This window comes from Natator depressus, chromosome 2 (assembly GCF_965152275.1).
Source record: "Natator depressus isolate rNatDep1 chromosome 2, rNatDep2.hap1, whole genome shotgun sequence".
Taxonomy (NCBI): Eukaryota; Metazoa; Chordata; order Testudines; family Cheloniidae; genus Natator; species Natator depressus.
This window is the reverse complement of record NC_134235.1, coordinates 263340189-263363946: the sequence shown is the minus strand read 5'-3', so window position 1 is coordinate 263363946 and position 23758 is coordinate 263340189. Positions and strand designations below refer to the sequence as shown.

Below are 23758 nucleotides of genomic sequence, written 5' to 3'. Positions count from 1 at the left end.
CTCACGGCCCAGGAACGTCAGCGCTTAAACCACTGGCTTCTACCAGTTCCGCTAAAGGGAAAAAAAACAACCACGCTCCGTTAGCTTGAGGCAGTCGCAGACTGTGGTGGTCACTGGGGCTTGGGAGACACAATCACATGCGCTTAACCCGTGGGAAACCTTGAGCCCTGGAGCTGCAATGGCCCCTGGAAGCAGCGTCCCATCAGCATGTGGGAGGCCCTGTGGACACGTGGAATGTACTCCAGGCCACATGCAACAGTGCACAGACTTCGGTCTAGTTCCTCCCCTCCGCTTCCATGAGCGTAAGGGATGTGGGGGCTGGCGGAGGAGGGATGCTGGGTGCGGGGGAATGACACCCTCACATCAACCCCCCCCCCCATGGAAGCTTCTCCAGCGAGCACTGTGAGCTCAAGCCCCTTGGGGACGCCATCCACGGGTGTGCTGGTCACTTCTCTTCCAGAGCATTCCCTGAGAGGTTAACCAAACCAGGCCCTCTCCCCAAGATGTGGGATACCCAGAACAGATATGGGGTGGAGCAGGAAGCAAGCCCTTGTCCCCCTCCCAGCTTTTTCTATTTCATCAGTTCCCTCCTGCTGCCCAACACCTCTGCTCAGTAATGATCTCAAAGCCGTATCCTTGAGGCTTGTCCCTGCACGTTCAAAGGGCCCTGACAGGCAGTGCCTGTAGCCGAATGGGATTTATTCAGACGAAAGGAAGAGATCCACACAATAAACTGGGTTTCTTCGGAGATCTCTTGCCTTCAGGGTGGAGTTTCAGGAGATCAGAGACCTCCCTCGTAACATATGTGCCAAAGACTCACCTGCTGGGTTTCCCAAACAGTACTTCCGAGGGGAGCTGAGTGAACGTGTGCATTTCCCGTGCCCTCACTGAGCCAGCGGCACTGTTAATGCGACGCGAACGCCAGTCTGAGAAACTCATTTCAGGATCTGAATTTGTCACCTAATCTCCTCCCACTGGAGTAGTTCTTCCGCACAATCCCGTTGGAGCCAAGATGAAGGGCTCCGCCGTAGCTAATGAGAGTAGCATCTCTATGTGCCCCAGCTACTCGCACAGGTCTGGTTTGATCCCTATGAGCCCCATGGCACCAGCTGGGGTCTTTGAGCTGATGCTCTGGCCGGTATTTCTCTGTGCGTACTGAGCCGCAGGGCCTGCCGCTAGGAGGCACCATCTGTTTTATCTGTGTATGAACCAGTGAAGTGTTGGCTTCTTTCCCGGGGGTGGGAGGAAAAGTTTTTTAACCCCATGGAACGGCCCAGTCCATATGCCTATGGCCTGAGAGGGAGGGGGCAATTCTCAGCTAGTCGCATACACCTAGCGTGCAGTCCTCCGAGGCCATCCTGCAGCTCATCTCTTTTACTCCCTCCCGTGTACCCTCAGAAGGCCCCACTCTGGCCAGAGCTGTCTTGGAAACAGGGCTGCTCGTCCAGGGTCAAGAGGCAGGAAGTGCTCTACCCGGGGCAGGTAAGTGTACTGCCGCTGCATGCCGCAACCCAGCCCCTGCCGGCCTGGGGGCAGGGGACCAATCCAAGAGCCCCAGCCCCTGGCATCCACATGGCTGCTAGAACAAGGAACTATATAAAACAAAGCAAAAAAAAAAAAAAAAACAACCCCAAACCAACCCCAACAAAACCGAGAATTTTCTTCTAACCACTTAACTATCTAGAAAGAAATTCTCCAGCCTCAGTTCACAGGTAAGGAGAACTGTGCAGTATCCAGGCTAGCAGGTTCATGCACCACTACCCCCTAGTGTGTGTCTGGAGCCAGGGAGGGTGGAAAGCCTCATGTCTACTGTCTTCTCAGGGCCATCCCTGTGGTCTTGGGTTTGAGGAGCCCACTGCTGCAGGAGTGCAGCTGAGTTGGTTGTGGTGGCATTTATGGACATGTGGCCATGGACCGTTATGCCGTACCCGAGAACTTCGCAGCCCATTTAAAAATTGTAACATGAAGTCTTCAAGGACCAATAGGAAATGCTCTGATAACTGATGATCTGGTCACTTTGGGAATTTTCTTCTCATTTGATTTTTGAAAACCAGTGCTAACAATTGCATGCAGGACACAACTTTTTGCCACCACATCACGTGTCTAATTTGCTGACCACCGTCAGACCTGGGTCCATTCCAGCCATTTCTGCTTCCCAGGTGTCTCCTTCCCCACTGTGTATGTGAGATTCTGGTTACTTTCCTTGACATGTACTAACTGCTTTTTTCCAAGTTGATCATAATTTAGTTATTTCCTGCCCAGGTCTCTAATCCCACTAGGACCCTTGGGATTATTGATGTTAGCAAGTCCTTCCAATTTGGTATCATGTACAGATTTCATTGGTGTGCTGGTCACCTCCTCTTTCAGATCACTGACTGAGATGTTAACTAAAACAGGACCTCTCACCAGTTCCTGTAAACCCTGTGAGACACCTCCCTATAACTGGTTACATGGCCATTTCTGATTACTCTTTGTGAAAATACCCCAGTGATGGGAACCATAATAAGAACATAGATAGGTTAGACTGACTGGTCTTCCAGCCAGTTTTCAATCCACACCAATCTGAATGAACTTTTGAAAGAAAATTTTGTGAGTCACAGAATTAAATGTTTGACTAAAATCCAAATATATTTCACATTTCTGATTTATTGCAGTCACTTCACCCACTAATTCACCGTTCTGCCAAAATGCCAGGTGTGTTTGTGCAGGAAATTTTATTCTTTTCACAGAGAATCTCCGAATGCATCTCATCTTTTCTATATTCGTCTTACAGACCATCAGCACCTCTTAGGGTTAGTTATAGACAACCAATCTGTGTCTTGTGCAACACCAAACACATTCTCTGTGCCTAAGATATTCCTCATAATAATTAACCCAAGCTCATTATTGCTCATGGTTCTGTTCCTTGTGGCTGATCAGTGATATTTTTTTCGTAATATATGTTTTACTGTTTTTACTAGGGCTATGAGTTACAGACCTTAATTGCCAGGATCACTCTCCTTACCACATTAGAAAATCAGTACCACATTTAAAGAGAATTCTGTGCTCCATCTTTCTGCCGAACAATGGGTTGAGTAGCTTCCATCTCAACACAATTAAATGGTAAGGAACAGACATCAGCAACTCTTAGTGCTGATTTTAATGTTTGTGCATTAAGGACCATATAGTAGACAGGAACTCGAAACTGTAAAATCAATGAGGCGAAGCCTTTCCTGTATACCCGTCCATAAACTGCTCAGCACCTGCTGCCATTATGCAAATAATAAATAATAGAAATACATTATAAGAAAGCCAGCATCCACAGCCTGAGTGTGCATCATACAAATGGCACAGTTACACTCATTCATCTCCCGGGTCACCTTTCAAACCTTCTTTTTCTCGGGCATTTGTCTGGTGTGATGTTTCCCAGCACCCAATTTCATCACCCGATGTCCCAACAAGTAAAGGACTTGTTAGGAATTGCCCATGCATTGGCAGGACACAGAATGGAAACCCTTGTGTCCTCACCCACAAGACTTCTACTTCACAGCATGGCACTCTCTGCTTCCATTTGCTCTGGTTGGACTTAAATCTGGAAGAATGAACATCTTAGCATGTGCTTCGAGCTAAGCTTTCTGCTGCCCAGTGGCTGCCAGAACTTGGTCCCATCCCTCGTGTCCAGCAAGGTCATTGATAAATGTCCCACCAAGACCTGCACCTCCAGCAAGTGGTGCCTATACGTGGTATTTCTCTACGTGCAAAGGGTGATCTTTGGTAGCTAAATTCAGGAAGTCCCCTTCAAACTCCTCCATGAAATAGGCGGGACTGGGTGCTTCCTTCCCCACTGGAATACCAGCATCCACTCATGATGAGCGAGAATCTGGATCACAGGGCTCTTCTCCAGGAGCCAATCATACATTAACAACATTGTGTTATTGGAGGAATCTCTTTGCTAGTTGTGGCTGGTGGGTTTTTGTATGGTGTATTTTGTGCGTTTGGGGTTGTTGCCCGTCTCAAACTGCCTGTCCCTTGAGGGCATTAGCTTTTTAAATTTAAGACTTCAAGTATACCCAGTAGGGAGGTTAGTGATGCTTGTCATGGGTCCATCCTTGCCAGGATCCCCCAGAAGTTCTTTCGCCAACTGTCCTTTTCTGAAGATGCTGGTGTTCTGTTTGCTGCCAGGGGATCCAGCCTTTGCCGCTCAGCTAAACCCAGGGAAAGTTATAGCTTAAAGGTCTTCTCTGCCCCAGCTCTAGCTTTGTTTACACCATCAGCATCAATGTCAAGACAGATGTTTCTTGCGTGAGATAAGTGCCTTAGAAATGGAATCACTTTCCTTTAAAGTGTGCACTTTCTACTCTAAATGCATTGTGCGCAGAGAGCAAACATGAAGGGCTCGATTGCAAATTCTCCATGGACTTCAATGGGAGCAGGACTGGCTCTGCGAAGCATTCTCTGTGTTTTGACCCAGTTTCTTTGGCCCTGCCTGCCCGAGAGGGACAACATTTTAGTCAGAGCTCTTCTGAAATAAAATTGTTCCAGGAAGGTGTGAACACAACTTCCAAATGGATCCCCAGCCCGCTACGGGCTGTGTGGCAAACTGGTTGACCTACACGGCTTCCTAGACTAGGATTCTGCCTCATTTAATGAATTGATGTTTACAAGTACCTGCAAGTCTAGGACACCACGTAAATGCTGCATGATGCTTATCACTGTTACCTAGTTGGCTAGTAAAATGGTTTATGGCAAGTTCTACCCAGTCTACACAACTGAGACCCAATCCAGTGTTCACTGAAGTCAACAGAAAGATTCCCGTTGATTGGATCAGGTCCTTAGAGAGACCGGGAAGGCGCAGATGTCCTGATGCCTTTCTGGGAAGCATTCTGTTTCAGAATGGCTCTGGCTAATGCCCTATACCTGGGGCGTAGCTGGGGCCTTTAACTGGTGTATGGATATGGGCTCTCGTGTGGATCCTTGGCATGCTCTGAGATACGTTGCCTCTGTTACCCGTATTCAGTGCGCGCTGGCTGGCTCTGCCTGGTGTGGATTCTCTCGTGGGCGGTGAGATGCGCCCACTGGCTGTAGCTCTCTCCACATTCGGCGCATATGTAGAGGCTCCCGGCTTTGTGGCCCCGCTGGTGGCTCACCAGGTGGTTCCTCTGCTTGAAGCGCTCCCCACACTCCCCGCAGGTGTGGGAGGTCTCCCCGCTGTGGGTTCGCTGGTGTACCTTCAGGCTGTACTTCTGGGTGTAGCTGTTCCCGCACTCCCCGCAGGTGTAGGGCGTCTCCCCGCTGTGGGTCCGCTGGTGCTTGTTGAGGTTCTTCCTCTCGGTGAAGCTCCTCCCGCACAGGGGGCACTGGAAGGGCCGCTCCCCGGTGTGCAGGCGCTGGTGGACGCGGAGCCCCTGCTTGGCACTGAAGCTCTTCTGGCACTGGCCGCACTGGAAGGGCCGCTCCTGGGTGTGGGTGCGCTGGTGGGTGGCCAGGAAGCGCTGCTCCCGGAAGCACTTCCCGCACTCGGGGCATCGATGCGGCTTCTCCTCCAGGTGGCTCCTCTCGTGCGACACCAGGTTGCCCTTCTGCCGGAAGCTCTTCCCGCACTCGCTGCAGGTGAAGGGCTTCTCCCCCGTGTGGATGCTCTCGTGTTTCTTCAGCGCCTGCTTCTCCACAAAGCTGCGGCCGCACTGGGCGCAGGTGTGCGGCTTGGCGCCGGTGTGCACCGCCTGGTGCTGCAGGAGGCTATGCCGCCACCGGAAGCTCTTCTCGCATGCGGGGCAGGCGTGCAGCTTGCCACCCGTGTGGATCTGCTGGTGCTTGATCAGGCTGGTACTCCAGGTGAAGCTTTTCCCGCAGTGAGTGCATTTGTGCGGCCTCTCGCCTGTGTGGATTCGCCGGTGCTCTCGGAGGATCTTCTCCTGGCCAAAGCCTTTCCCACACTCGCTGCATTTATAGGGCTTCTCATCCCCACAGAGAACCTGGGTAGCTTGGAACATGATGTCGCCGTTCGTGGCCCACATACAGGGTATTATCTACCAGAGCTGGCTGAACGATGGGTCATTGCGATCGGCCTGTGCTGGGGATTCAGCCCTTTCTCCTGGGCCTGAGCATCTTTGCAATGTGCATGTGTTCACCAGCGGGTTTGTGCTAATAAATCTCAGTCTATGGGTTGTCCACAGGTTATTTACTATTCATTATTCGTGGGGGTTTGACTGATCACCTCGGTCCCATGGGATTGTTTCTGCTCCCTGACTGGATGGCTGAAACGTTTAAACTAAAAAAATAATGAATAGTATATAATGAAAAATATGTTTCCCAGGATGAAGGTTTGGACAGGTAATCACTGGAGTTAAAATTCATGAAACTGTGGCGGTGCGCAGACATTTTCACAAATACCCGATGGCTATTCAAATACTGGTGAATAGCAAAGAATGTGACTGCAGGAATAACATGGAACCAAATTAATAGCTTCCAGTCTCCAAAATATGTTTTGTATCATTCAACCAGCTCTGTCAATTCTGTGAAGACTCCATGAGTTTTTCCCCCAAACGGATATGTTTTTTTCTGTGGTGTCTAATGGGTGTGATTACTGTATGTGTACCAGATCTGTGTGCACGGCACCGGGAATCTTAAAAACGCTGCTGAGTTTGTTGAAACTTCTTTCACCAGCAGTGAATGTATCTGGCTTGTTTTCTGTTGGCTTCCTCTTCTTTCTCAGTCTCCTCCAGCTGTTTCAGCTTCTCTCATTATCACTGCTCCAGAAACCAGCTCTTTGTGTCTTTCTCTTGGAAACTCCCGTTCCTCCAGTTGCTTTATATTTTTATGGTGTTTCTCTTCTCTAGTTTCCACTCGTGGACCTTTTACCCACTGTAATGAAAATGGAAAAAGCAAATTATTTTGTTGCTAGCAATGGCGCTATCGTCAAATGCAAAAATAATCCAGAAAACTCTTATTCACAGGGGGGTCTCCAAAATTTTTGATTCTTCACTGTTGTTGCTACATTGAAAGTGCTGCCTCTCAGGTGTAATGTTTGAGAGTCTGCGGTAATTTGGACCAATGGGTCTAGAGATTTCCCTTGTGTCGTATTTCAGACACCTCTCACTGTCACCTCTTCAATTAACCGACCAAACCTCTTAAAGCAAAAGCAGTGGCTTCCTACAGTGTACGCACGTGTTTATAGCTTGGAACACGCATGCTCATGGTAAGTTCACTTTTAGCCCCATTACATGCTGTGGCATTAAAAGCCATGGCAGAGCCAGGGGTGAGCTGGAGCCGGTTCGCGTGAACTGGTTGTTAAATTTTGAAGCCGTTTTAGAACCGGCTGTTAACCCGCTTCCCTGCAGAGGGCGCTGAGGCTTTGCTAGGTTCTGGCCGGGAAGTGATGTAATTCCTCCTCCGGCCACCGGGGGCGCTGCGCTGCGGGAGCCACGTGGGCTGCCCCCTGGCCCTGGGCACCAGCCCTGGTGCTGCTGCTCCCCTGGCCCTGGGGCTCCTGCTGCTGCCTGGGGGGTCCCCGGCTGCTCTGCTGGGCCGGGGCTGCGTCCTGCTGCTCGGGCTGCTCCCCATGAGCCCCCACCACGCTGCCCGCAGCCGGCCCCTGTCTCCAGCCTGCAGCCAACCCCGCACCCCCTGCCTCCAGCCACCCCCTGCCGCACACACCCCCTGCCCTGCCCGCAGCCAGCCCGTCTCCAGCCACCCCCTGCCTCCAGCCAGCCCCTGTTTCCAGCCTGCAGCCGGCCCCCGCCCTGCCTGCAGCCACCCCCGCACCCCCTGCCTGTAGCCAGCCCCTGCCGCACACACCCCGTGCCCTGCCCGCAGCCAGCCCGTCTCCAGCCACCCCTGCACCCCCTGCCCTCTCCCCAGCCAGCCCCTGCCGCACCCCCTGCCCACAGCCAGCCCGTCTCCAGCCACCCCCACACCCCCTGCCTGCAGCCAGCCCCTGCCTCCAGCCACCCCCTGCCCTGCCCGCAGCCAGCCCCTGCCGCACGCACCCCCTGTCCGCAGCCAGCCCCTGCCTCCAGCCACCCCCACACCCCCTGCCCGCAGCCAGCCCCTGCCCCCAGCCACCCCTGCATCCCCTGCCCGCAGCCAGCCCCTGCCGCACCCCCTGCCCTGTATCCAGCCAACCCCTGCCGCACGCACCCCCTGCCCTGCCCACAGCCAGCTCGTCTCCAGCCACCCCCTGCCTCCAGCCAGCCCCTGTTTCCAGCCTGCAGCCGGCCCCCGCCCTGCCTGCAGCCACCCCTGCACCCCCTGCCTGCAGCCAGCCCCTACCTCCAGTCAGCCCCTGCCCTGTCACCAGCCAGCCCTGCACCCCCTTGCCTGCAGCCAACCCCCCACCCTCCTGTCTCCAGCCAGCTCCGCACCCCCTGCCCTGCCTCCAGCTAGCCCTGCCCCCCCTGCCTCCAGCTAGCCCTGCCCCATGCCCCTGTCTGCAGCTGTCCCCATGTCCACTGGTGCCCTGCAGTTCCCAGGGCAGTAACCCTGCAGACCTGCTTCAATGAGGGGGGCAGGGAGCAGCTGGGACCCACACATGTGCACACCCTAGGGTGACCAGACAGCAAGTGTGAAAAATCAGGACGGGGGTGGGGGATAATAGGAGCCTATATAAGAAAAAGGCCCCAAAACCGGGACTGTCCCTATAAAATCGGGACATCTGGTCACCCTAGCACACTCCCAGGGCGTGGCGGGGCCCCACACATGTGAAACAAGCTCATTTCTAGGTCAGGCCCATCTTTTTAAAAAGGAACTTTAGGCAGGGTTAACACACACCCGTATTTCCCCGGACAGGTCAGGCCTTTTGGTTCTTAAATCGCCGTCCGGGAGGAATTTTTAAAATTTAAAAATTCCTCCCGGGAAAATACGGACGTATGGTAACCCTGTTGGTACAAAAAATACATACTGGGGCACATCCCTTAAATCAGAACTTTTTATAGGGAACCAGTTGTTAAGATTTTGGCAGCTCATCACTGGGCAGAGCCCCAAAAGCATCACACTACGGTTAGGATAAAAATTTCTTGTTTAGTATTTCCCAAGACGAGGAGACCTTGACATCCCTGATCTTTCCCTCAAACGCCCGCTGCATCTTGGAGAACACAAATGCCAGGCAGTGCTGGCACCAGCAGCTAGGGTTGCCAACCCTCCTGGATTGGCCAGGAGTCCACTGGAATCGGCCTCAATCTCCCGGCGGCTATTGAAAGCTATCCGGGAGATTTTAATAGGCCAACAGTCCGGTGGGCGGCGCAGCGGGGCTAAGGCAGGCTCCCTACTCGCCCTGGCCCCGTGCGGCTCCTGGAAGTGGCTGGCATGTCCAGCTCCTAGGTGCAGGGATGGCCAGGGGGTCTCTGTGTGGTGTCCCCGCCCCGAGCGCAGACTCCATAGCTCCCATTGGCCAGGAACTTCAGCCAAGGGGAGCTGCAGGGGCAGTGCGCAGAGCCACCTGGTTGCTTCTGAGCCTAGGAGCCAGATATGCTGGCCACTTCCGGGAACTGCCCTAGGTAAGCGCTGCCTGGCTGGAGCCTGCACCCTGCATCCCCTCCTGCACCCCGACCCCCTGACGGCCCCAGCCGTGAGCCCCCTCCTGCATCCAAACTCCCATCTGGAGCCCACATCCCTCACCCCCTCCTGCACCCCAACCCCCTGCCCCAGCCCTGAGCCCCCTCCTGACCCCAATCCCTCCCAGAGCTCACACCCCTCACCCCCTCCTGCACCCCAGACCTCAGCTCCCTCCTGCACCCAAACTCCCTCACAGAGCCTGCACCCCCCTCCTGCACCCCAGCTTCTTGCCCCAGCCCTGAGCCCCTCCCACACTCCAAACCCCTCAGCCCCAGCCCAGAGCCCGCACCCCAACTCCCTGCTCCAGCCTGGTGAAAGTGAGTGAGGGTGGGGGAGAGCGAGCGACGGAGCGGGGGATGGACTGAGCGGGGGGTGGGGCCTCAGAGAAGGGACGGGGCGGGGCATGGCCTTGGGGGAGGGGTGGGGCAGGGGCAGGGCAAGGGTGTTTGGGTTTGTGTGATTAGACGGTTGGCCCCTTGTGTTGTATACAAATGTTTGTCAGTGATGTTTCCATTGCCTGGAGTAGCAAACAACCTATCTAGGTAGCAAAACTCTGTGTGCTCAGGTGTGTGGGATAAAAGCCAGCTGCTTAGATACACGACTGCTTGTGAAAGGCGCCCGCCTGACATCTCCAGAGACTGAAACCCTGGGTTCATCCAGTGACGGGTGCAGCAGCGGGCTCCGCTTCCCACAGGGGCCAGCCCACGTGCCTTAGCTATGAACGGCAGGGGACTTGCCGTGATCTATTCCAGCGGTTCTCAACCAGGGGGACGTGTACCCCCGGGGGGACGCAGAGGTCTTCCAGGGGCCACGTCAGCTCATCTAGACATTTGCCTGGTTTTATAGCAGGTTACATAGAAAGCACTAGCGAAGTCAGTACAAACTAAAACGTCATACAGGCAATGACTGGTTTATACTGCTCTGTACACTATACACTGAAATGTAAGGACCGTAGTATATTGCAATTGATGTATTTGATAATTGTATGGTAAAAATGAGAACGTCAGCAACGTTTCAGTAACAGTGTGGCTGTGGCACTTCCGTATTTTTATGTCTGATTTTGTGAGCATGTCATTTTCAAGTGAGGTGAAACTTGCGGGTACGCCAGACAAATCAGACTCCTGCAAGGGACACAGTAGTGTGGAAAGGTTGAGAGCCACTGTTCGGTCTACAGCGGCTCTGTTGCGATGGGTGTGACGAAGTGGGACTGTTCTTAATGTTTCCTCTGAATATTGTGGGGGTGCCTCAGTTTCCCCTATGCAGTTCTGAAGTCTTTAGGTGGTGGGATAAGGGTGTATGATCATTGCAGAGCCCTAGAGGGCAGGGGTGTGCAGGGGTCTGGACACAGAGAATGGCCGACACCCTGTTTCCTGGCAACTGATGGCCTGGGCCCTTCCCCCCTGCAAGGTGAGAGCTAAAGGGTTGGAGAACAAAGGAATCAGGTGCCCTCCTGGCCCGGGAAAGGGACAAAGCCCAGAGGAGGAGGGGCTGGAAGGAGTTTCAGTTTGGGGCTGGCTGGGACATGGAGTGAAGTGCAGACGTGGTTGTCTGGCTCACTGCCCCCTAAAATGGACCCAGCTGAGGGGTCCGGTTCTCTGCACCTACAAGCTCTGTCTTAGACCATGTCCCTGTCGTCTAATAAACCTCTGTGTTACTGGCTGGCTGAGAGTCCCGTCTGACTGCGAAGTTGGGGGGCAGGACCCTCTGGCTTCCCCAGGACCCTGCCTGGGCGGACTCGCTGTGGGAAGCGCACGGAGGGGCAGAGGATGCTGAATGCTCCGAGGTCAGACCCAGGAAGGTGGAAGCCGGGGGAGCTGTGTGTCCTGCAGACAGGCTGCGCCCAGAGAGGAGACTTCCCCAGAGTCCTGCCTGGCTTCATGGGGAGCAGTTCCAGAGCATCGCCCGGGGACTCTGTGACAATGGGCCAGTTGTGATGGTAGGCTTGGGGAGGAGAACCCCATTGCCATCCTGTAGGAACTGCCCTGGGATCCCCAGAATGTATAACAGCTAGTCCGGCAAACAGCCTCAGATGGCAGCAACCTTCAGTCACCGCCACCTTGGTCTGGATTTGACTAGCAACCTAGAGCTAAAACATGTCTACAGCCCAGTTACCCATCCCTGCGCCACCCAGTGCCTGCAGAAAGCTCTCCTGGAATGCAGCTGTTCCCTTAAAGGCAGGTTACACGTGGAAGAGATTTTAAATTTCTGAGCAGCTCAGTTCCCTAGACAGAGCCCGTTGTTCAGTCCTCTGTGTCATCATGGTCCAGGTGCAAACACAAGAAAGTCAGTGTCCTACCTGAGCTGAAATCTCACCAGGTGTTTTCCTGTCCGGTTCCCTGATGACGCTGTGATTATAACCGCTGTGAGTTCCCAGATCTCTCCTCTCTTCAGGGTTAGGAGAGCCTGTTTCCACTCCTGCCTCTTGCAGTGTCTGACTGTCCTAAGGGCTACAGTGAGTGCAAGGGTAGAACAAAGGGACCGAGCGAGCGGGAGGGATGTTGGGGCCTGGGGGAGGGGAAGGCTGGGAGATAAGGGAAGGCAGATCTATGGAAGGGATATTCCCAGAGTGAGCCCATTCAGACCATCCTTAGTGCGGCGCCAGATGCTCTGAGCTCCATCCCTCGCTATGCAGTTGGGGCTGGCTTGCACAGCACCACTTCCTGGGGGGAATTGCTGTAGTTTCCTGTTCTTTATCTTGATCGCTGATGTAAAAAATAAACTACATTTCCCAGCAGCCCTGAGGTGGGAACTAGGTGCGGAGATCTGGGGCAGCTGCTGCGGCCTGTGTCAGCTTCTGGTCCACGCCAGGTGCCCGCTCAGGGCTGAGCAGGATGCTCGGGGGTACCAGCCTGTGGCTTAGTTCAGCACACGTCACATGAGGGGGCACAACTCTAAAGGACATGCAGAGATCAGTTTAATATAAGAGCGGAGCATCAGGACTATTTCAGAGCTGGGGCGGCCTGCTTCAGATCGAGTGCTGTTCCGGAAATGTTGAAACAACCTTATCAAAGCACTTTGTTTCCACTGTATTCAAATATCATATCATAATGTAATATAATGAATAATATAGTTTATATGATTGAGACAAAGCGCTAGGACTTAATCAAAACAAAATGTTTGGATACTGTTTAATTGAAATGTTCGATGAAATCAATATGCTCATTTAGTTGAATCAACAGTTTCGAACTGACAGTTGTCCAGCTGGAAAATTTCAGACCAGTTCCAGTTTGTATGTTGTTTTCCCCCATTAGTCAGTACACGTTTATGGCTTTTTTTCCTGCGTGACTGGCCTTGTGTGTTTTGATTTCATTTTGGACTGAAGATTTTCCCACACTCAGAGCTCTTGAATGGTTTCTCTTCCATTTGGATAATCCACGGAGTGAGGAATATGATTGCGTCTTCAGTTCTGCAGTATATTTATGTTGTTCTTCTCTGGTCTGGTCTCTCTGCCTAGAATTATGAAGCTTTTGGCTCTTTGTCCTGGATCCTTTGCTGAAATCGATTTATCTGGTTTGATATTTGATGTGATTCCTCTTATTTTTCACTTTGCATTGGCTCTCCTACGACACAGCTCTGCGAACCTCTCTCATATCTATTTCAGACTGTACCTTCTTTCAGTTATTCTCTCAAGTTTTATGCTGATTTTTGTTTTGTTTTCCATTCAACACGGCATCATCTGCTGTACTAAAAAGAAAAGATCATTAGTAAGAAACAAGCTCTCTCTCCTAACAAATAATTGGATTAATAATAGGTCCCCAAGAGTCCATTCTGCCTGAGTTAGTTAGTATCAACCCATGCAGTATGGTGAATAGGTTATGACTCAGCATTAATACACAACAAGGTGGATTTTATTGGTCTTTTAAGACAGTACTTGGCTCAGGTACATGGCCTTTGAATGCCTGTAACCAGCTGTGTTGTGCATTAACAGGCCGATACAGCAACCCTCATGGAGTGGCAGCTACTACAAACATTGTTAATTTAAAAAAATCTATTTACGTATGACACTTTCTCTCTACTAAAGCGGCAGAGAGTCCTGTGGCACCTGACAGACAAACAGATGTACTGGAGCAGGAGCTCTCGTGGGTGAATGCCCCCTTCGTCGGCGGCATGGCATGAATTCACCCACGGAAGCTCCTGCTCCAAGACGTCTGTTAGTCTATCAGGTGCCACAGGACTCTCTGCCGCTTTTACAGATCCAGACTAACACAGCCGCCCCTCTGATACTTTCTCTCTCCTGTTTTTGAGCTTGTGAACTCTGGCCCTGCTGGTTTTCCAGGTTTGTTGAATCAGGAGCTTTCTGTGCTCTTGATTTTATCTTTCTAACAGAGGAACTATTCTGAAAACAACTGTCTCGGAGCTGCTGCTGACGCACAGACTCTGAAGGGCTGGTCAAAGTAGCTTTCCCCATCCCAGCCCACCACAGTGGCTTTGTCTAACCTCATAAATAACCCCAATTCAGCCACCGGCATCGCTGTAAAGATGCTGGCCCCTAAGCATGTACAGGGAGATACAAGGATTTACACCATTTGAACTAATGAGGATTTTACCCCTATTTTGAAACAATGTCCAATGGGCCCACTCCCATAATTAAAGTTTCTCTGGCTTGGAGCGAAAGGGACAAGGATTGCCCGAGGTTCAGGGGCTGGGATTCAAACACATGCCGCCCACCCAGCAAATGAGCCAAAACTCCACTCCCAGGCACATTGGTGTAAGCCTGGAGTCACTCTGGTGCCGTGAGTGGGGTTACTCTGGATTTACACTGCTATCACAGAGAGCAGAGCTGGGCCTAGTGTGCCCAATTCCCACAGTTGCAAAATCTGGTGCAGCCCCACGTGTGACACTGGGGACCGATCGTCACTGATTCCAAGTCAGGGTACCCCCGAGCAGGGGGAGCAGGTGTGGGAGAGGCAGGAACTGGAGGGGAGCCAGGGGTGTTTGGGGAGCCAATAGGGAGGAGGTACTGAGGGGAGCCAGGGGCTGCTGAGGTGTGGGGAGCGTGGAAGAGGGATTTGTGGTGATTTTGCTGAGCAGTTGTGGGCCAGCAAGGGGCAGTGTGGCTGTGAGGAGTTAGAAGGGGCGTCTGGGGACCCCAGCAGGAGCGTGGAGTGTCGGAGCTGATTGGCACAGGGCTGTATCAGACCGCTCCGGCTGTTAGAGTCATATGGGCTCGCAGCACTGGCCTGGTTAGAGGTGCCCCCGGGGCACTGCCAGGGAGCCGGGCTGGTGTCACAGCAATCCCAGGGGGTGATGGTTACAGCTTGTTGGTGGTGGGGGGAGGAGAGATGAGCTTGAAGGTTTCCAGGGCAGTGGCAGAGCCAGGGGCAGCCTGGCAATGGCTGTGTGTGTTGGGAGGGAGAGGCAGTGTCTTAGGGGGCAGTGGGAACCAGGCATCTGTTGAGGGAGTAGGGGATCTGGGGCAGCCTCCCTCATTCTTAAACCATGATTTGAGGACTTCAGTGGCTCAGACATAGGTTAGGGGTTTGTTACAGGAGTGGGTGGGTGAGATTCTGTGGCCTGCGTTGTGCAGGGGGTCAGACTTGACGATCATAACGGTCCCTTCTGACCTTAAAGTCTATGATTCTGACCCTGCCCCATTTTCTCCCCCTTCTCCAGCCCTCTTCTCTTCCCTCCCTTGATCCCCAGGTCCCCCACTGCTTATCATCTTCCACTACCATTGCTACACCTCCTCCCCAAGGGCCTGCGAGCGGGGTGTCAGAGAACGCTGAGAGGCAACGAGACCACTTGGCTGCCTCCAATCCAGTGCCAGGTGCCCCAGAGCAGGAACTGCAGCTGCTGCCCACGGCCCGGCTGAGTGTGCGAGGGTCCCGCCAGGCTGCGGCTGATATGACACGGTGCCCAGCGCACGAGTATCACAGAAGGGGCCTGACCCTTGGCAGCCCCGGGTTCCAATCTAGCTCCCACCAGTATTTCAGTGTCAGCCCGTCAGTGCAGTTAATCCAGAGCAAGGGCCCATCTGAGTTAAAAACACAGACCAGCAGTTTCCCTCCAAAACGAGGAGACGTTGCTGCAGTTAGACAGGATGGGAAACCCCAAGTCGGAGGGAGTTTTATATTTGTATTTGAAAATTAGATAGAAAACAGAGGCGATTTTATATAAATACTTAATAATTAGAGAGGAGAGGCAAAGCATGAGTGGATTTTATACCAACATTTGAGAATTGGGGAGAACATGGGAAAAATTTGAGGCTTTTAAAATCAAATTTTGATATTTAGTGACAAGGGGCAATATGCAAAAGCAGTTTTAAATAATTCTTCAATAACTGAGAGAGAGGGAACATTTCAGGGGGTTTTATATCAATATTTGAAAATTGGATGAAAAGTGGCATAATCTGAGGAGATTTTAATCACAGTTCAGTAATCTGATGGAAACTGGTGCAGGGTGAGGAGATTCTGTATCAATATTAAATAATTAGAAAGACCAAATGGGAAATCTAAGGGTATTCAATAAAATTATGAAGAGAAGAAGCAACATCTGAAGCGGTTTTATAGTAGTATAGAATTAAAAGGCCAAAATCTGAGGAAATTTTCTATCAGTATTTGAGAATTGGATAATGGCAAAAATCTAAAATACCATTTATACTGATATTTGATAATGAGAGAAACAGATCAAAATCTGAGGGGATTTTATGTCCATATTTGATAAAAGCAAACATTTGGAGTGATTTCGTAGCAGTGTTTGATTATCAAAGACGAAAGGGTGGAAATTTGAGGGGATTTTATATCCATATTTGATAAATACATGTGAGGTCATACAGCTAGGAACAAAGAATGCAGGTGTGAGGGGGTACACATGCCCCATGCTGGCTGGAGAGCCTTAACGAGCTGCTGTGGGCCCATTCAGCCCTGCAATAGGTGTTGGACTAGCAGGGGGAAATTACCAGGGGGAGAGCCCAGCTCAGCTGTGAACTGGCTGGGAGGAAGAGCAGACCTCCAGCTCTCGTCTGTGAGCCAGAGAAGTCTGGCTAGGGCCAGGTAGGAGAAGTCAGACTATGGAGCGCGCCTGCCAGAGCCTCCCCGAGGAGAAGTAGACCTGACGGGAGATGATTGTTTGGTTTGCTACCAGTGACTTTGCTGCATAACACTGTTGCTGATGGTTCCCTGCTGGAAAGGGGTGACAGCTAACTCAACCCCTTTTGTCTTTTGCACCTGACTGGGGATGCAGCAGTGGGCCACAGCAAGCCATAGCAACAGACTGCGGGCTGTACCCGGGAAAGCGGTGACCCTGAAAAAACATAGGGGTCAGCTGAGCAAACAGCTAACCATCAGCTCCTGGTGCGATGGTGTGGCAAACAGAAGGGCTGTGTGATCCTTGGACAAACAGGGGAGCAGTGAGTAGAAGTAGAGAGGTAATTTTTACCTCTGTGCACAGCATTGGTGAGACCGGTACTGGACTACTGTGTCCAATTTTGGTACTGACATTTTAAAAAGGATGTTCAAAAATTGGAGATGGTGCAGAAAAGAACCATAAAAATGGTTCTCAGGGGCTGGAGAAAATGCCTTCACACAAGAGTGTTAAAGAGCTCAGTCTGTTTAATTTATCACAAAGAAGACGGAGAGCTGACTTGGTTACAGCCTGGAAGTACCCTTCTGGGGAGAAAACACTGGGTACTAGCAGGCTCGGCTCTTTAATCCAGCAGAGAAAGTCATCACAAGAACTAATGGCTGGAAGCGGAAGCCAGACAAATTAAAATGAGAAATGAGACATGCATTTTTAACACTAGAACAAATTACCCAGGGAAGTGGTGGATTTCGCCATTCTTTGATACTTCAAATCAGGATGGTCTGTCTTCCCTGAAAACATGCTTGAGCTCAGTTCAGGAGTAACTGGGTGAAATTCTCTCGCCTACCGTATACAGGGGATCAGACTAGATGACTGAATGGTTCCTATTGCCCTTAAAACTGATTAATCTTTTCTCTGATGCTGGGATTGTTCTACAATAGATACATCTCAATGAGCCCTTTAATAGCCCTTTTGTTTAAATGACTCACCCCAAACTATTGTTCACCCTGTTCTTTGCTGGGACAGTTAAAAATTCATCCCTTTGTTTCTGTTCCCCTTCCCAGGCTCAAATGAGGTTTCTAGTCTCAGAAAGGAAAAAAATATGTTTACAAATTAGGGCCCTGATCCTTCAAACACTTACACAAGTGCTTGGCTTTAACCAGGTGAATTGTCCCTCTGACTGCAAAGGGGTGGCTCACGTGCTAAGGGTTAAACATGAGTATGTTCCCAGGATCAGGGCCTAGAATGACAGGAGACGCCACGTCATGTCACAGCTGTGCCCATCATGGACACAGAAGCCCATAAACCCTCTCACTCACCTCACTCCTGGATGACAAGAATTCCCTGAATGGAACTTGACCAAGCACTTGGCCTGCGGAGCACTGATCCATGTTCCAGTGGGGTGAACTAGGCACATAATATGTTGCTCTCTGCAGAATCTCATTTTAGCAATTTTCGCTCATGTATAGTTGGGAAAGCATAATCCCAACTCTACATATAAAATAATGGGGTCTAAATTAGCTGTTACCACTCAAGAAAGAGATCTTGGAGTCATTGTGGATAGTTCTCTGAAAACATTCACTCAATGTGCAGCGACAGTCAAAAAAGCGAACAGAATGCTGGGAATCATTAAGAAAGGGATCGATAATAGGACAGAAAATATCGTATTGCTTCTATATAAATCCATGGTTCGCCCACATCTTGAATACGGTGTGCAGATGTGGTCGCCCCATCTCAAAAAAGATATATTGGAATTTGAAAAAGTTCAGAAAAGGGCAACAAAAATGATTAGGGGTATGGAACGGATTCCGTATGAGGAGAGATTAATAAGACTGGGACTTTTCAGCTTGGAAAAGAGACGGCTAAGGGGAGATATGATTAAGTCTATAAAATCATGACTGGTGTAGAGAAAGTAGATAAGGAAGTGTTGTTTACAACTTCTCATAACACAAGAACTAGGGGTCATCAAATGAAATTAATAGGCAGCAGGTTTAAAACAAATAGAAGGAAGTATTCCTTCACACAACACACAGTCAACCTGTGGAACTCCTTGCCAGAGGATGTTGTGAAGGCCAAGACCATAACAGGGTTCAAAAAAGAACTAGATAAATTCCTGGAGGACAGGTCCATCAATGGCTATTAGCCAGGATGGGCAGGGATGGTGTCCCTAGCCTCTGTTTGCCAGAAGCTGGGAATGAGCAACAGGGGATGGATCACTTGATGATTCCCTGTTCTGTTCATTCCCTCTGGGGCACCTGGCACTGGCCACTGTTGGAAGACAGGATACTGGGCTAGATGGACCTTTGGTCTGACCCAGTAGAGCCATTCTTATGTTATGTTATTCCCCTTGCTTTTCCATAAAACACAACACCAGAAGGAATTGAATTCAGTATCTTTGGGGAAAAAACATAAGGCAGAACTTTCCATGGGGAACAGACGGTGTTTTTAAAAGGATGGGCTGGAAAGTCATGCAAATGGAAACATTCTGGGGCAAACCAGGAAACTCCTGAATAAACAAGAAAGGAAAACAGAGGCTGTTAATTGGAAACCTGATCAACAACTGTGTGTAAACCTGATGGTTATTCTGGAGAATAACAAAATGACCATCATGTAACTACATACAATGCAGCAGGTAGCCATCGTGTTTCATGAAATACTTTAACAAAATGATACCCATTCTCTCTGCTAGGAATTCTGCAGGGGCAGAGAGGACTCATTAGTGACACTCTATCCAGCTCCATGTGTCTATTCTAACATCACACTTCTTGCTACTCAGATTTCCACATAATGCACACAGCGCCTCTCCTCCGGAGAGTCATCTGTCCTACTAAGATTAGATTTATTGCTGAAACTGTCTAGTAATTATCACACCTAGAGAATCCCTCTCCTGCGTGGATGATTCTCTGCCACTTACCATCCTAGTGGCTTCACAATGAAGCTTTCCTATTCACCTCTGGGTATATTATGATTTATTATCTGTGTTACCAGAGTGCCTACGACCCTCGCTATGGACCAGGGCTCACTGTGGTAGGCACTGTACAAACTCAGAACGAAAGCATATCATCTAAATGGGTAAAGTCTTGATTTTCCTGGTCTTTCCTTAGTCATCTGCTCCACGAAGCTGTACCACGCTCAGTTCTGTTGATGGTCTCTCATCCATGCGTTCTGAGGTGGTCTGTGCGGAGCCCTCACCGGCACTCGCTGCAGGTCAGCGGGCCCGCCCCGGCGTGGGCCCGCCCGTGGGTGGTGAGGTGCGCCCACTGGCTGTAGCTCTTCCCGCACTCGGTGCATATGTAGAGGCTGCCTGCGGCATGGGTCCGCTGGTGACTCACCAGGTGGTTGTTCTGCCTGAAGGTCTTCCCGCAGTCCTTGCAGCGATAGGGCCGGTCCCCCACGTGGCTCTCCTGGTGCTTCAGCAGGTTGGGCTTCTTCCTGAAGAGCCTGTCGCACTGGGTGCACTTGTAGAGCTTCCCCTCCCGGTGGGTGCGCAGGTGGCTGACGAGGTGGTTCTGCTGCTTGAAGCCCCTCTGGCACTCGGGGCACTTGTAGGGCGTCTCGCCGGTGTGCACCCGCTGGTGGGTTTTCAGGTTGTGCTTGTGGCTGAAGCGCGTGCCGCACTCGGGGCAGGCGTACGGCGCCTCCCCCGTGTGCGTCTTCTGGTGCTTCCGCAGGCGCTGCTTCTCGCTGAAGCGCTTCCCGCACTCGGCGCACTGATGGGGAGTCTGGCCGGTGTGGGTCCACTGGTGCTTCCGGAGGTTGTTCTTCTGCCGGAAGCTCTTCCCGCACTCGGCGCACGTGTGCGGTTTCTCTCCGGTGTGGATGCTCTGGTGGGCTTTGAGGATTTTCTTCTGCCGGAAGCGCTTCTCGCACTCGGTGCACTTGTACGGCCTGTCGTCCAGGTCAGGGCTCTGCGGGGCTTTGAGCATCTTCCTTCCCCTCCGGCTTACGGCACAGGAAAGGAATTTCTAGTATTAGTATTTAACATTGATACTGCAATGGCACCTAGGGGCCTTAACCTGGTCAGGGCCCCATTGTGCTAGGTGCTGTACAGACAGATAGGGTTTCTGTCTAGTGGGGGCTGCACGAGGAAGATTCTGCTCTGGGAATCTCTCCCCACGTCACATAGTCTCCATAGTCTAATATCAGCAAGTGTGCTGGGTCTTCTTTCACCTGGAGTGGATTTCTCTCCTAGGTTCCTCTTTGGTTTCAGATTTCACCAGGTCCTGCAGCTTGTCCCATTCTCACAGCCCTAGAAACCATTCTCATCGTGTCTTTCTGAGGCTGTTCCCTGCAGTTCAATGTATTCTGTATGAAGCTGCTTCTTTTTGTTCGTGGATCCTTCGGGTACTGGGGAAGAAAGATATTCTGGAGGTTACTGTGATGGCAGTACAATTGTCCCAACATGAAGCATATATTATATTCATAAGCCTGAAAACATGAGACCTTCCACTGCTGGAGTGAGTGAGAATGAAACTGGAATAATTTGAGCCTACTTTTGCAATTGTTGCTTGCCCAGAATGAAAGTCAACTGGGGGATGGGGGCAGTGGGAATGCAATCTCGGGCTTCTTACATCGTACATTAGCAGTTTCAAATGGCGTTCTGCCAGCAGCCCTGCAGGGTTGGGCCCATTAGGAAAGCGTGCTGTTACACACCATCAGCGGAGACCCAAATGCGGATCTGACACCACCACAAAGCAGTCTCGGGTGTCAGTGGAGCCCCTCTTTCAGCATGGGGAGAGGTTGCTGCTATTCGGATTATTTTCTTACAACAAAGGGGGAATTAAGGCCAGAGCTTTATTCTAAATCAATTCACTATAAAGTGAACGATATACTTAATTCTCCACCTGGGCTTTTTCTTGAATAACGGCTTACATCTCCCTGGGGGCAACAGGGGCAGAAAGTGTTGTTCCTCTTGCTAGAAGAATTGAAGCTGTCATTAAATTGGTGTGTCTGAGGGCCAAGCCCCTCAGCAATACAATAAAATAGAATAATTGTCATACAGACACCAAAGGCCAGCTCCGTTGGTGTCAGCCAGCTCCCTTTGCTGGGCAGAAATGTTCAGCAGGAATGTCTATGGCCCTTGCAAAAATTCTCGGCCCGGTTTTTCCAGTCACTTAGACCCGTTTTACAGCAGTGAGGTCAGTGGGGCTGCTCCTTATTTGCACTGTGGGAAGTGAGAGGTGAATCAGACCCTCTGAGTGCTAATCCTGGGCCAAACTCACAGAGGTGCTCAGGACCTGCACTGAATTCAGTGGGTGTTGGGGGTGCTCAGTGCCTCTCCAGAACTGAAGCCATAATAAACTCTGCTCTGAATTCCACGCTTGTAAACCTAGAGTAACTCCATTGACATCAGTGGAGTTACTCCAGATTTACATGGGTGTAAACAAGAGCAGGATTTGACTCATCACTTTGTGTTTTACAGCTTCTAAATTCTCTAAAACTAGCACAGGTCACGGTGTGGTCTCAATGCGAATTGGGCGATTTCTTTTGAAAGCAGGGCAGGGGATTTACTCCAAGTTTGCACGGCAGAACTGAGCCCGCAGTCTGATCCTGACTAGTTATTAGTCATCACATGGGCAGCAGACGCTTAAACAAATTTCTCTTTGCTGCACTGATTTTTAATGCAGAGATTGTACGACATTTGGACGTGGTTAAGCTAGTGATGCTCGGTCCTGCTCTAACAACATCCACAGCAAGACTCCCATTGATCTGAATGAAAGCTGGATTAGCCCCAAGATCACGGTAAGATTCCTACCTGAGCAGAAACCTCTCCAGGCGTTTCCTTGCTTCTCCTTCCTCTGGCCAGACTGGGTTTCTCAGCAGAGAAATGGAAAATAAGGAAGGCTCCAGACCACGCTCTGACAGGGTTCAGTTCTCTTAGCATTCCTCATGCCTGCTTGCTCTCTGCTCTCACTGCAGCTCATCATGGCTGCAAACTCAGCCTCAGGCCACCAGCTTGTGTCCAGCTCAGTAAAGTACCAGGGGAAGCTGCACAGCAAACAGAAACGCAGCTGAGCTGAGGGTGGGGGGGATTAGTCCCTGCTTGGAGAGCAAATAGAGGCTAGATTTAGAGCATAATCCACAGAGGTTTTGCTGGGGGAAGGACCGGGCTCTGGTCTCCCTTGTTGCTGTGTTTAATTTGCCCAGCCTGCTCTGTTGTGAGAGCTGCTCTCTTGCAGGGTATTCCTGGGAGTTGTAGTCCTTCCTGGAAGGATTTACTGGTGCAGAGGATGGTTGGGATTTCTGCTTTTGTTTCCTCCGCGCAGGCCGATCGGAGTGTATCGCACTGGTATAACACAGACCGTAGCGTGCTGGATGCTCGGGGCCAGATCCACACCTGGTGTCAATGAAATACCCGGCCCAATGGCAGGTCATGGCACTGTGCACTGACGAGGCTTCTTAAAATAAGGGATTAAAAATTAAAACCCAGACAATGTGGCTGCCTGTCTCACTGAAACGGGTTCCAGTTGTTTGGGGCTGCAGCCTCCCTGCCTCCTATAATCAGACTTGGCTGTGGGCATTCTGAAATGAACAGGTCAGCTAGACAGAGAATGGCCGGAGGGGCGTGTTATTAGGCTGGTCTGATAAAAGTGAATATAATGTGCTGTGGCCAAAATGGGCCGGTTCCTGCAGTGTGGTGAGCCAGTCACTGCTCCCGGGACCCGTCGGTAAGTGAAATGGAGAGGACACCGTGTTGCCTCCTGAGATCCCAGAAAGTACAAACCCCGAGTGTTCAAAACACATAAGCCAGGTCCTCCAAAGGGTGCGATTGCCTTATAAATCATGGCAGGTTTCAGAGTAGCAGCCGTGTTAGTCTGTATCCGCAAAAAGAAAAGGAGGACTTGTGGCACCTTAGAGACTAACACATTTTTTTCCTTCAGTCCTTTTGGTACGATGTCCATCTGTTTGCATTTGGAAAGGAAGATGATGTCTGTCTGTATCTCCTATGAGTTTTTTCATGAATTTGTTAGTCTCTAAGGTGCCACAAGTACTCCTTTTTTTTTAAAAATCATGGAAATTCATACCCACAAATGGCTGGTTCTTTTATTTGCCGCCTGGTTTGTGAGCCTTTAAGGGTGCATCTACACCGTGAGTGGCAGCCCGCGGCAGTGAATTGCAGACCCCCGGTCGGCAGCTCAGACTCACAGGACTGGCGCTACCGCACTAAAACCACTCTGGAGCCTAGGGAAGGGGAAGGGCTTCAGAG

At 51.0% G+C, this 23758-nt stretch overlaps 1 protein-coding gene across 1 annotated transcript; it reads right to left on the bottom strand.

Moving 5' to 3' along the window:
• Window positions 1-2645: 2645 nt before the first annotated feature.
• Window positions 2646-22733, bottom strand: LOC141981965 (uncharacterized). The gene is made up of 3 exons (XM_074943580.1): window positions 22307-22733; window positions 19743-20898; window positions 2646-6008 (listed from the first exon to the last, which is right to left on the bottom strand). The coding sequence occupies exons 2-3, from the start codon at window positions 20475-20477 to the stop codon at window positions 4983-4985; spliced, it is 1761 nt and encodes a 586-aa protein (XP_074799681.1). The 5' UTR covers window positions 20478-20898; window positions 22307-22733; the 3' UTR covers window positions 2646-4982.
• Window positions 22734-23758: the final 1025 nt, after the last annotated feature.

Excerpts from the sequence above, each read along its gene's own strand:
- LOC141981965 (XM_074943580.1), bottom strand. The coding sequence starts at position 20,477 with ATGCTCAAAGCCCCGCAGAGCCCTGACCTGGACGACAGGCCGTACAAG. Across the intron at positions 6,009-19,742 it reads TGACCTGCAGCGAGTGCCGG|ATAATACCCTGTATGTGGGC; the intron begins TGAGGGCTCCGC and ends CAGCTCTGGTAG.